The sequence below is a fragment of the Helicoverpa armigera genome, chromosome 3 (assembly GCF_030705265.1).
Source record: "Helicoverpa armigera isolate CAAS_96S chromosome 3, ASM3070526v1, whole genome shotgun sequence".
Lineage (NCBI taxonomy): Eukaryota > Metazoa > Arthropoda > Insecta > Lepidoptera > Noctuidae > Helicoverpa > Helicoverpa armigera.
In genome coordinates, this window is record NC_087122.1 from 916,466 (window position 1) to 930,377 (window position 13,912).

The 13,912-nt window shown below is 40.5% G+C and overlaps 1 protein-coding gene across 1 annotated transcript in view; it reads right to left on the reverse strand.

Moving 5' to 3' along the window:
* Positions 1-13,314, reverse strand: part of LOC110380714 (uncharacterized) — a 28,594-nt gene extending 15,280 nt beyond the window's left edge. The window contains 18 exon segments of the mRNA XM_064043471.1: positions 1,932-2,055; positions 2,393-2,444; positions 2,529-2,663; positions 3,110-3,292; positions 3,852-3,989; positions 4,427-5,076; positions 5,309-6,363; positions 6,596-6,676; positions 6,768-6,848; positions 7,063-7,197; positions 7,785-7,853; positions 10,690-10,761; positions 11,009-11,068; positions 11,331-11,429; positions 11,855-12,010; positions 12,318-12,419; positions 12,762-12,886; positions 13,220-13,314. Of these exon segments, the coding sequence (XP_063899541.1) occupies positions 1,932-2,055; positions 2,393-2,444; positions 2,529-2,663; positions 3,110-3,292; positions 3,852-3,989; positions 4,427-5,076; positions 5,309-6,363; positions 6,596-6,676; positions 6,768-6,848; positions 7,063-7,197; positions 7,785-7,853; positions 10,690-10,761; positions 11,009-11,068; positions 11,331-11,429; positions 11,855-12,010; positions 12,318-12,419; positions 12,762-12,812 (3,243 nt within the window). The 5' untranslated portion in view covers positions 12,813-12,886; positions 13,220-13,314.
* Between the last annotated feature and the right edge of the window lie 598 nt (positions 13,315-13,912).

The window sequence follows — 13,912 nt, forward strand, 5'->3', positions numbered from 1 at the left end:
TACAGAAGTTGCGATATCTTTTGTTTGTCGTTACCAGAATTTGATTATGTGGCTGTTTAGAAGACTGTTTGTGGAGTTTGTCTCTATGGCGGATACAACGCAGCATGCCAGGGGTAAGCCAGGGTTTAAGTAATCTTTTTCGACCAGATCTAGTGAGTACCTTTGAATGCTGTTTCACAGCCTCCGATATTGTCTCAACGAAAAGCGTCGTAGCCTCATTAGCGTCCATGTCATTATTAATAAATGAGAAATCTATGGTTTCTAGGTGAGTAATAGCCGCCTCATAGTCTATACTAGTATAGGAGTTCATGGACTTGTTTTGTTGATTAGAGCCGTATAGACACATTAATATAGACTCGTGGTCAGTTACTGCAGAATTTAGTACAAAAACTGAAGCAAATTTGCATGTATTTAACATGACATGATCTAAGCAGTTTTGCAGCCTCGTGGGATATAAGTGTGCTGGTAATAGTCCTAGTTCCGCATTCAGATTTAAATATGAGGCACTGTTTCTATCTGTGTTATTTGACTTGATGTCAATGTTAATGTCGCCAGTAATGATAACTTTTTTTGTTTTTATCGGTCGTATAATGCTTTCCAGTGAGGCAAGGAAGCTATCAGTGCAGTGCAAAGATGGAGACCTGTAAACAGCAAGTAAGTTTATGTCTGGGTGGATTTTTATCAGAAGAAATTCAGCGCCTATTGAATCAGGCTCCATAACTGTGCATTTAATATGTTTCTTTATGTATACAATAATACCACCGTTTTGATTCAGGCGTATTTTAGAGTAATATAGATCGTAATTTTCAAGAGTTCATTTATTAAGATCATCAGCTGTCAAAATAATTATGTCAAGATAATCTACATAGTTGCGCTTGAAAACTGTCAAAATTTTTATATACACTACGTATATTTTGTGTTATTATTTTTAGAGAAGTCATGGAGGTCTTTATAATTTTGTTACATGTTTCAATATCACAGCAATAGCTATCGGCCATAGTGACGGAATCAAATTCGGTTAATATATTATTAGCCATTTAAATCAGTAAAGAGAATTATGTCACTAGTTAATGTTACACACGAACAAGAAAGACTAGGAATGCTATTAAATATGTGTGCCAGAATCATCATTTTGAATGAGTAGGATCCTTTAGACATAGTTCTTAGGAAGCATATTTGGTTCATATTGATTTGTGTAGGTGATGTATGAGTGTATTGTTGTATATTTTGTATGTGGAGGTTGTGTATGTGTATGATTTTGTAATTATTTGCAATCACTGGTAAACAATTAAGAGAAGTATAATGGAAAAAAATATGGATTATATACCGGTAAAAATAATAGCTAAATATATAATTTACAACTACTTTCTAACTACCAATACTTTGGTATACAAAAATAAATAGCCTGTATGTACCTAAATACTTAACCAAAATCGGACGGAAGATAGACCTTAATAGTACATGCGATTTTTTACGGATTGTCTTTTACTTTATCTAACACTCGCACTGTTATGCCCATTTTCACCAACGAATACCTGAATGTAGGGATCCCCTAAGAGCATTTAGGGAACACTTAGTACGAATTTCGTTTGCACCCAAGTTTAAGTGTCACTTATAACCTTTATTATTGGGGGAGCCCTTATTCTAAGTGTACAGTACATATAGTATGCCCAGACTCCACCAAAGCGGATCTCATCTCCACTTAGTGCTAACCCTGAGCAGACAAATTTATTTATTTTTTGACCTTTACCGAAGTTATGAGTAGTGATCCTTTACCGTTATAAAACCTCAAAGTAATGTTTGATATCCGTGTTTAACTCCTAAGCTTATTACAATTGAAATGTTATTCTATATATACTATGTATAAGACTAGATACTAGGCTACATTATATGTATAGTTTCTAGAAGACGTTGGTATTGAGTATGATCACCTGGCTGGCTGGAGTGGGTCGATGCGCCTTCAGCAGAGTGTTGCAGCGAGCGATCTCGTCCGTCACGGCTTGCAGGGCCGATTCTATCTTCTCACATGGCTTTTCTGCAGGCTCAGCCATCGTTCTACAACAGAAAAAGTTATTTTATAGAAATAATAGCGGAACCCTTCGGTTCCAACCGATAGAATTACCAGGACAGCATCAGCTATATGAACATTCTTTCGTGTTTAGAAATTTTCAGGGCCACCTCTTTATTTATTTTTTATTTCATATAAACTTTTTCCTAAAGGACTACAACCAAAAAAAAAATTGCAATAGGAGCATTTGCAATAGTTCACGCGTGATTCAATGACCAGCAAAAATAGGAGGTGAATTTTCTAAATATAGATTTAAATGGATTGTTTATTTGTTGGTCACATTGAGCGTGAGACTTTATACCAACTACTATATGATGTACTTACCCGTTCATCTGCCTTCCATTTCTTCCATCTCGATCATGGGAATACTTCCGTTCTGGAATACAAGTTTAGTAATATTCAAATATTCTTCAAAATCCAATCAATTAAGGGATAAAATAGGATATTAGGAAAGTGTTACTAGAATTGGAACAGATGGGCATCTCTCCCTCGCTGAGCGTGTAGTTGGTGTCAGGCGAGCACGAAGAGTCAGTATATGTGGTTGTAGTCTTGTCTTCCCCGGGGGAGAACGGACGGGGCTTCATCGGACTGGCTTCTGATGACAATGTTTAGGATTACTCCAGATCTTACCCTACTGTACTAAAAGAAGGGTTCTGTTTATTTATTTTTTGTTTGTAAAAACATTGTACATAATCAATAAATATTGGCAGTCAGAATTTTCAGCTCATCTAATAAAATTAGCTATCAGCGCGACAAGTTGTGTTTGCGCAGACACGGCACGGCCACGGTACAATATCCATGTTAAACCTTGAAGTACGTTGTTAAATCTAGTGTTATTTTTGTAATAGATCGAGAGCCAGCGACAGCCAGACATACGTTATTTTATAAAGGCTGAAACTTTGTGTGTGCATCTACCTTACTATCGTCTAGGTATGCAGTCTATCGTTCAAACCCACTGTAAGATGCACACACAAAGTTTCAGCCTTTACAAAATGACGTAGGTCTGGCGTTCGTTGGCTCTTGGGCTATGAAGGAACTCACTTTCTTTCTCCAGCGGCAGATCAGACAAGTAAGTGATCTCGAACTCGGTGCTATCAGGCGAGGTGGCGCGGCTCTGCTTGTCCACGGTGTACGTGTCGTGCTCGGAGGCGGTGGACGTGCGCTCGTGCTGCATCGGCGGCGGCGGGACTTGCACCTCTTTGCTCTCGTGCCCGGCGTTTGAGCCTTTAGACAAAATATTCGTTTTAGACAGGACTGATTTTATAATCGGTATCAACGATACGATAATATATTATGTAGTAGTACGCCTGCATATCTTCACACAGACTTTCTTATACTGGGTTTTCCCTAATCACAAGTATGGATATACCTCTAATATACGGTATATTGATATGATTGAATAGCTTCGTTTAAGAAGACTTTGTCTACAGGCTATTATTAAAACAAGTTTACCGATGGGGCCGCTTCAGAGTAGGGACCATGGAGAACAAAATTACTAGCGGAGGTGCCATAACGGAAAATCACCTAAGTAGCGCGCCAAAATGCGGATGAGCGGGGGACGAGGTACTGTTTCCGCCTCTATGCGCCTTTGGACCCACTCATTTTTTGTAATACCAAAAATCGTTGACCTTTTTAGTTCACTCGTAACCGATCGTTTTGGTCATGCCCAGCGTAAGAATTTGACCTAGAAGAATAATCTACCTCATGGCATCTCCGCTCATCTTTCCTTACTCCGTGGTTCGGACTCAACGGCACTTGGTTGTTTCTGTTCCGAGTTGTGTACCTTGGTTATATCGTGTCCGGCTGCAGTGGGGCGGCGCGCAGGAGCACATCGGGCGCGCCGTAGCACGCAGCGTGCGGAAGCACAGCGTGCCACTCCCGCGCCGGTACACCGACACGTCGCGCCGCACCCCGCCGCCCACTGCCGGCATGTCACACTCACGTCTACTCACTGCCCTAACTCCTTCACACTCCTAAGCTTTACTCACCAAACTTATGCGCCTACGTGGCCGCTGCGAATGCGTTTCGCACATTCTTCGAAACGCATTTCGCGGCCATCGCGAGCATAACCTATGTACCGTATTTACGGAAGCAACTTACAAGTCTAATCTATAAACCGAAAACGATAGGATGGAGACTAGGAGTAGAACAATGTGCCTGCTTGCTTACTTATTACTGAATCTTAATTTATTCGAATTATTTCGGTAACGTTTTCTATTTTGTCCCAAACACAAAATAAAATATCAATAATTACATCAATGGCCTGATCTACAAAAATTCCAATGCAAGACTTTGAATGAAAACACGAGCCGTAAGTTATTTATGCTGTCTGTTATTTTGTAAATGTTAAGAACTTACCAACGTCATTGGGGACCTGGTTTCCTTGATCCTGTTGGTTTTGTTCTGTGGTTTGAGCCTCATCCGATTTGCGTTCCATTTCCGTGGCCACCTCCCGATTATAGGGCGGTGACATCGCCTTTGACATTCGATCGGTTTGAGGCAAGTAATTATTTATCGATACGTTCTGCCCCGAGTCTGGTACCTGTGTAGGTTTCGAATCGGTTTTAATTATCGAGCTTCGTATGCGTGACAATCGTTTACGTGACGTGCTAAGAGAGTCCCTGCGGCGCGAATAGTAATCGTCCGGCCGGCCTTCCAGCTGCTCCGATGACTTGTGAATGAGCGGAACATCCGGCAGATTTATCGGACCGTCTGCTGTGGCGTGGCTCGTCTCTTCGGTCAGTATCTTCTGTTGATCACTAATATCCTCTCTGGTCAAGCTCTCTTTCTTCTGTTTACCATTCTTGTCCTTCTTTTTTTCAAGAGAAAAGTGTCGGAAAACACTCCTCTTCTTATTGTTGGGCTCCGCCGGTATGGGACCTGGTATTTGCAAGCTATTATGTCGATCATCTTTCGAAGCTAGCATTTTCGCGACTATGCTTTTATTGGCTATATTGTCAATAGTGTTTCTGCGAGACTGTTGTGCACATTGTTTGTTGAATGAGCATCTGAAATGTGCAAGTCATATATTTGGACTAAGTACACGAACTAACTAACTGTTCGATTAATTCGGATCAATTAAAAATTTCGTGCATGTGAAATTACGCAACCACACTATTGTACAGTCCGATCTATAAGTAGTTTTGGCTTCGCAAATGGCACAATATTAAATCAGTAGTTTCATGACATGTCAAGCTAAATCTTAAATAAACATGTAACCGCAATAAAGAATATACTTACGCAGGACAATGTTCGCATTCCTCCCTGATAGGACTCGAGGGATCCCTGGTTTTATCGGCTGGACCCTGGTTAGCTACCAAAGCATCCGTCATCGGCAGCTTTAACTTGCCAGGTAACATCTCAATATCGTTGGAAGGCGATCGAGTTTCATTTAATCTTTTCGTGTCAGACATTGATTCTCTTTTTTGTTTACTTTCTAATCTAGGTATAGCGAAGCCTAGTTCGGGGTTACTGGGCACGCTCTCTATGACGGGAAGTGTTTCATCTGGCTCCTGGTGGTGCTGATATGGCGGGGACTTATGCACTAATGCCGATTTTGGTAATGTTGTTTCAGGCTCCATAGATTTTCGCGCTTCATTTAATTCAGCTCTATACGGTTGCTGAATATCATCATTACAGCAAATAGCACCATTTGAAGCTTCAGGTTCCATAGCTTTTGCATTATTTAATTCAGCTCTATACGGTTGCTGAATATCATCATTACAGCATTGAGCACCATTTGGAGCTTCAGGTTCCATAGCTTTTGGTGCATCGTTTAATTCAGATCTATACGGTTGCTGAATGTCATCACTACAGCATTTAACATCATTTGGAGCTTCACGTTCCAATTCCAGCTTACTGGGCTCACTTTCTGCGATTACTGACAGTTTTCGATTGTCATCAGTTTCTGCCTTTGCAGGGTGGATCATTTCTTTTTGTGTAGTGGCTGACGGCTCTTGGTATTTTTCAGGCTCGCTGGCTTGATAGGCTTCAGAGCTATATCGCTTATGGGGTAGATCGATCGTGGGAGAAACTATAATTAAATCTGATTGGAACTGTTCGTCAGGCATGTGGATGACGCCTTGAGAGTCTTTCATCGTCCTCACTCTGAAATCTTCCGACCTGCGTTGTTCATCTATGACTGAGACGGTCCCTTCTGGGCTCAGAGCCATGCTAGACTTACTATTTTCCCGGCTTATAGACAACAAAGGTTTAGCGGTCCCTATTCTGTTTACAGTAGTCATAGTCGATTCATTACGTTCAGGCTTCATCGAATTGTAGTCTTCTTGAATGGTCTAGAAAGTAAATAATTTACATTCAAAATTCTTCGATGTTTGAAGGATTCTACCTACGAGCAATCGGAATCCTGAAATCTGAGACCCATCCACACCAAAAGTTTCTGCAGTAGTGATGCTATAAAAATGTTTGTACTTCTTACTTCAAGGAATGTGGGAAGTGCAGGATATCCTACAGGATCTATAGTTCGAAAACTTTTGGTTTGGAGTGGTTATATCTGGTTGGGCTTACCGCAGAATCAGCAAGTGAGTTCGTCGGGGTTTCGGTGAACTCAGTGACCTTGCTTCGTCTCGGCGTTGGTAGCTCAGCAGCCTAAAACAATAGGTAAAAAAAACAACAATAGTATGCATTTTTTAATCAAAGTTATGGCAATAAAACAAATATGTATTTGGCAGGTAATTACCCCTGTAATTTTTAAAGCGTCCACCTGCCTCTGAAGTTGTAAGATTCTGTCTATCAATTCTTTGTTCATTTTATTTAACATCTGTAAAACACCATACGTGTTAAAAAAACTTAATAACATTGAATAGTGTAGGTACCTTAGAAAAGAGAGTATTTTGACCAACTCTCGTATCTAGAATTATTTTTATGAAACTGTAACTTCTAACTATAAAAACGAAGAACTAATTTCCTTTTACTAAGAAAACGAATTAACTTTGTAAAGGGTTTCACATTCATTTTAATTTATTTATACTGACCAAATCATCAGTGTCCTGGCTTTTGTTGGAGTCCGTGTAACCGGAGTCATCGGATGCTTTAGCTAGCTTGGGGTCTTCATGCTGCACTGTGGGAGACTGGGGGACCTCTACTGTTTGCGCGGGGAGCGTACCTGTCTGGATATATATGCTTTATATACCTTATAAGGTATTAATACACCTCCTTATTCATGTCTAACGGGCGGTCGTAATATTTTATTTACCTGTATTTTTGCTTACTAAAGATAAGAATTTCACATTACTTGTATGGGGTTATGACCAAATTAATAATTGTCGGGACACTTTTTCACACACGGTCGGTCAGCCCCATGGTAAGCTTATTAATTAACTTTTGATATGGGTTCTAACACAACTGATAAACTACATATAGCTACATAAATATTATCACACCTAGACCACTGCCAACAAGCATGCTCATTACACAAATGTCGAGTCGTGATTGGATCTCAGTCGAATGTGAATCGTATGCCGCTTAAGTAAAATTAGGAGAATCGGGCCCCTGAAAATTCTATCAAAGTCAAATTCTATCTCTAGTAGGCATAGGTATTAACAGAGAGATAAAATATTGGCACCGGCCTGAATGGCGAACCCACAAACCTATATATACGTTCTACATTTCTTACTTGTTTATTCCGAAATAATGCTGGAACATTTATTCATTCGAGAAGAGAGAAATAAACAATAAAATATAAAAAAAGTCATACTTGAGTGGTAGAAGACCGGCTAGATTCCTGCACTTTATGACAGCATTTCTCGCATCCAGAACGTTCGTCCTGCAAACAAAAAATCTTTTGAGACAAGCGCGAGACCAGAAGTATTCTTTCGCAGCATTCCAGTACTCATTTACTGCATATATTATTTAAAATAATTTATTAGGTGGGAATACAATGAGCATTTTCGCTAATTTCCACGTTATTTTAGTAGCTCTAACAAGTGTCCCTAGGTAGGTATCTAAAGTATAATAATTGTTCCTAGGTATATGAAGTATGTAATTGTCCCTAAGCATCTGAAGTATATAATAGTCCCTAGGTATCTGAAGTATACAGGGTTATAGGTAAAACACTAACAACCTCTCAGGACCATATTACTAATATCATAAACTAAAACTTTTGTTCTATGACTTTTAATAATTCTCAGATTTTAGTTCATCAAAATTTTCACACAAAAATTAAAATATTTCAAGTGTACGCTCTAAAAGTTGCGAAGTCTATGCGAAGCACAGTAAACAGTAGTACAAAAGACAGCGGAGGGGAGCGGGGAGCGGCGCTCGGGCGGGGGGAGCGTTTGACCTATTTACGAGCGGCCGTCAGTCGTTTTTATGCGCCCGCGTCGCATCATACGTGTCCTCTTGTAGCGAAATTCGGTGGTGAGAACGTAATTATCTTTACAGTATGGCGTTTCGGTATTCAAATGTCGAGTACACGGAAATGGTGCGAATACTGGCTAGGTGTGATGACAATGTTTCGGAAGCCTGTCGCCAATACGCCATACGATTCCCAAACATCCCTACACCTAGCTGAGTAACAATGCGAGATTACGGGCAATTCCGGCATGCCATCAGGGATAGTGATTGTCCACCGAGGCACACAGTACGTAAAGAAGACGATATTTTTTTATTTTTTTATTTGACCTTTTCGTAAAAAGGCGGGAAATCGTAGCGTAGCGAGGTACCAATTCAAAAGTATGACTAGCTACGAGAATAGTGCGCGGGAGGGGTAGAGTAGGTAAAGATCTTGCATTCATTCTAAAAATGCAAACCCTTCACCAAACGAATTTGTTGTAATGTGTCATAATCTCGACTAGTCCGCACATTCTAAGGTCGACTAATCGCTCGACTGGTCTCGATCGGGCCTTTTGTTGGTGACGAAATGGTAGGGGCGTGAAAATTTTATCACTATAGCAAAATAGAGTTGAAATGTGTTAGATAGACCAATGAAAACTTGTAGGTTTGTTTTTGGCAAATGTATTATGTTTTATAAAAAGTCATAGAACAAAAGTTGTAGTTTATGACGTTAGTAATACAGTCCTGCAAGGTTGTTAGTGATTTACCAATAACCCTGTATAATTGTCCCTATGTATCTGAAGTATATAATTGTCCCTAAGTATCTGAAGTATATAATTGTCCCTAGGCATCTGAAGTATATAATTGTCCCTAGGTATCGGAAGTATATAATTGTCCCTAGGCATCTGAAGTATATAATTGTCCCTAGGCATCTGAAGTATATAATTGTCCCTAGGCATCTGAAGTATATAATTGTCCCTATGTATCTGAAGTATATAATTGTCCCTAGGTATCGGAAGTATATAATTGTCCCTAGGCATCTGAAGTATATAATTGTCCCTAGGCATCTGAGGTATAATTGTCCCTAGGCATCTGAAGTATATAATTGTCCCTATGTATCTGAAGTATATAATTGTCCCTAGGCATCTGAAGTATATAATTGTCCCTAGGCATCTGAAGTATATAATTGTCCCTAGGCATCTGAAGTATATAATTGTCCCTATGTATCTGAAGTATATAATTGTCCCTAGGCATCTGAAGTATATAATTGTCCCTAGGCATCTGAAGTATATAATTGTCCCTAGGCATCTGAAGTATATATTGTCCCTAGGCATCTGAAGTATATAATTGTCCCTATGTATCTGAAGTATATAATTGTCCCTAGGCATCTGAAGTATATAATTGTCCCTAGGCATCTGAAGTATATAATTGTCCCTAGGCATCTGAAGTATATATTGTCCCTAGGCATCTGAAGTATATAATTGTCCCTAGGCATCTGAAGTATATAATTGTCCCTATGTATCTGAAGTATATAATTGTCCCTAGGCATCTGAAGTATATAATTGTCCCTAGGCATCTGAAGTATATAATTGTCCCTAGGCATCTGAAGTATATAATTGTCCCTAGGCATCTGAAGTATATAATTGTCCCTAGGTATCTGAAGTATATAATTGTCCCTAGGCATCTGAAGTATATAATTGTCCCTAGGCATCTGAAGTATATAATTGTCCCTAGGCATCTGAAGTATATAATTGTCCCTATGTATCTGAAGTATATAATTGTCCCTAGGCATCTGAAGTATATAATTGTCCCTAGGCATCTGAAGTATATAATTGTCCCTAGGCATCTGAAGTATATAATTGTCCCTAGGCATCTGAAGTATATATTGTCCCTAGGCATCTGAAGTATATAATTGTCCCTATGTATCTGAAGTATATAATTGTCCCTAGGCATCTGAAGTATATAATTGTCCCTAGGCATCTGAAGTATATAATTGTCCCTAGGCATCTGAAGTATATAATTGTCCCTAGGCATCTGAAGTATATAATTGTCCCTATGTATCTGAAGTATATAATTGTCCCTAGGCATCTGAAGTATATAATTGTCCCTAGGCATCTGAAGTATATAATTGTCCCTAGGCATCTGAAGTATATAATTGTCCCTAGGCATCTGAAGTATATAATTGTCCCTAGGCATCTGAAGTATATAATTGTCCCTAGGTATCTGAAGTATATAATTGTCCCTAGGTATCCGACGTATATAAATGTCCTAAGTTTACGAAGTACATAATTTTCTCTAGGTAAACTTAGTGTAATGAATGATCATACTTGGCGGTGCTTAGTTAATAGCATATCGACATCGTTCCACGCCGGACAACCGCAGTCTACGCCTTTCTTCTCCTGAAATTGAACATGTCTTAACGTCCTGTTTGAGACTAAGAAACACCTGACAAACTGACTGTTGACTTTGGTTCAAGTCAATTTTTAAAGGAAATGCAGGGGTAAATATTGGCACATAAATACTGATAGTTTTCGTCTTTGAAGCTTTCTTCTATGCCAATTTTAGTGACACTACTAGACAATCCGTAACAATTACTATCGAAGATCTACAATTTCATGACTATTTAATAATAAGGAATGTTCATACTTTGGTCGGAGTAGACGATTCTCTAGGAGGCGGACAGCCACAAGTAACGATTTTGGCATTCTGAAATAAATTCATTTAGGAGCTTAACACTAACGGTTTTGGAGTTCCGAAAACTTCATCTTCCCTAAGCCTTCTATGATACTAAACATACAAGCTAAGTATTAACATAATTTTATCAGCTTAATTTGCTCGCGGGTTACTGAATTAGATACTCGCGCATCCAAGACAGCCATGACTGCGATCCAATGGAGCAATAGCAACTATTAAGATACATACTCCTATTGAAATATATGCTACAATATTTAAGGTAGAAATATCATACTTCGGCAAAAAAGATTCCCGGTTCCCCATTTTGTTGAGGTGGGCATTCGCAAGAGGTGAATTTTCCTTCCTGAATTCCTGAGTTCCTTCGTTCACTCATCTGGAAAAATCGCGACATTCTGTCAAGCTAACAATATTTATTTAGCGTGGAACAATATTTCTACTAATTTAGCTAAATTTTTTTATGACATATAAATAAATTAAGTTTTTCAGGATCTCTTCAGCGAATTTTTTTAAATATCTATGATTACAAAGGGGTGATCCTATTTGGAACTACTGTTGCGGATTTTCCTCTCGGTTAATTACGTACTACATATTCCGAACGGCAAAGAAATCTCTCGCGTGGTTTCTGGTAACAACAACGCTTCAATCGGTAGTTGTCAATTGTTGCAACACGCCTTATGAACCGCGCGGAAATCCTTCTAGTATAAAAGCCTTGTAAGCATAATATATAAACTATACATACATATACTTTTATCAATATTACGTAGCTAAAATTAAATAAGAAAAGCTCAAAACTCATACTGGCGGAGTCCTAGCTTTACTAGGCTTGTTGGATCTGCTGCCTTTGACGGTGAGCAACTTTCCTCTCAGGCTATTACTCTTGGTGGAGCCGACCTTGTCCGAGTCCTCCGAGTCCCCCGCGTAAGGGGGACACCCGCATTCAATACATTTCGCGTTCTGCAAGTTTTATATTGTAATTGGGTGTGGTCTGCACTTTGTTAAGTGGTCTACATAGTAAATTAAGAGCATTCGTGTGCCTTTAAACCAGTTACCAGTTGCCAGACGCAATTTTTAAGATAACCCTCTGTCTCCGAACTACCTATGTATTGTCTATTCTCTACTATGTAGGTATTATATAGCTAAAATTCAACCTCACTACAATTTTGAACATACCCCAATGTCGATTTACATACAAAAAACTGAAAAGCTCATCTACCTATCAATATCACAACGCTAAAGACTAACTACAGTAAAGAGATCATACTTTAGCCGCCGCCTTATCTTTGTGAGCTCGTGGACAACTGCATTTCGGTACAAAGTCTCCGGGTTCTTCTAGAGGAACATTAGTTGACAGACCATTTGTGTCCTGTGATGAGACATCAGTGTATTGTTATTTTTGCATGTGAAAACTATTTAGCGGTTTTGTGCACTTTTTGTGATGGGGAAAAAAATCGTTTTTTCGGTCAACCGACGAGGTGGGGTCTTTCGGTCACGTGACCTGTTCGTAGGAAGTTCGAAGGACGACAAGCGCTCCGTCGATCAATCAGCACTTTTCGAAAAGACAGTCCCCAAAACACCCACCTCAGTCTTACCAGTATGGAGTACCTATATTACATAAGTCAACGCCACAGAGTCCTGATTAATTTCCCTCGAATCTCCATAAAGCACTTCCTATGATTGTGCCTACATTAAAAAGTACATAACTCACGTTTCTAGTAGTCAAATGGTCCTCGATGGTCTTGTTCACTTTGTCCGACATGTTGGAGGCCTTCAGCTGCGTCTCCAGCTCAGCTACTTTCCTCCTCTCTATTGAGAGTTGAGCGGCCAGTTCGGCTGGAAAAAAGATACAAGTTTTCTTTATCATAAAAAATCATCGGAGTTAATAAATGAAGGGGGAGGTAAGGGGAGAAGAGACGTCAAGGCATAGGAATGAGTAATTTTTGCTTACGGCACATTAAGTACTTGGGTATTCTCGTACTCCCTGACTCTCTGCTTGAAATGCCACTGACACTTCCGATCCGAGATCAGTTGATGCAGGTGTAGTTCGGTTTGTGGGGTTACTCCATTTAGAGGAGCGATGGGGAGAATATGACAGCATAACCGAGGTTCACACCATTTTTTGCTACGGCACATGTTTATTTCCCCTAGGTAAATATAAATACTCACCACATCTGGAGTGAGTGTTCCGACACGTGGCCAGTATCTCAGTGTTCCGCTGGAGCAGGTTGTGCAGCTCGTGCTCGCTGGCCTTGCGCTGTGCAGTGACGTGTACTCACCACATCTGGAGTGAGTGTTCCGACACGTGGCCAGTATCTCAGTGTTCCGCTGGAGCAGGTTGTGCAGCTCGTGCTCGCTGGCCTTGCGCTGTGCAGTGACGTGTACTCACCACATCTGGAGTGAGTGTTCCGACACGTGGCCAGTATCTCAGTGTTCCGCTGGAGCAGGTTGTGCAGCTCGTGCTCGCTGGCCTTGCGCTGTGCAGTGACGTGTACTCACCACATCTGGAGTGAGTGTTCCGACACGTGGCCAGTATCTCAGTGTTCCGCTGGAGCAGGTTGTGCAGCTCGTGCTCGCTGGCCTTGCGCTGTGCAGTGACGTGTACTCACCACATCTGGAGTGAGTGTTCCGACACGTGGCCAGTATCTCAGTGTTCCGCTGGAGCAGGTTGTGCAGCTCGTGCTCGCTGGCCTTGCGCTGTGCAGTGACGTGTACTCACCACATCTGGAGTGAGTGTTCCGACACGTGGCCAGTATCTCAGTGTTCCGCTGGAGCAGGTTGTGCAGCTCGTGCTCGCTGGCCTTGCGCTGTGCAGTGACGTGTACTCACCACATCTGGAGTGAGTGTTCCGACACGTGGCCA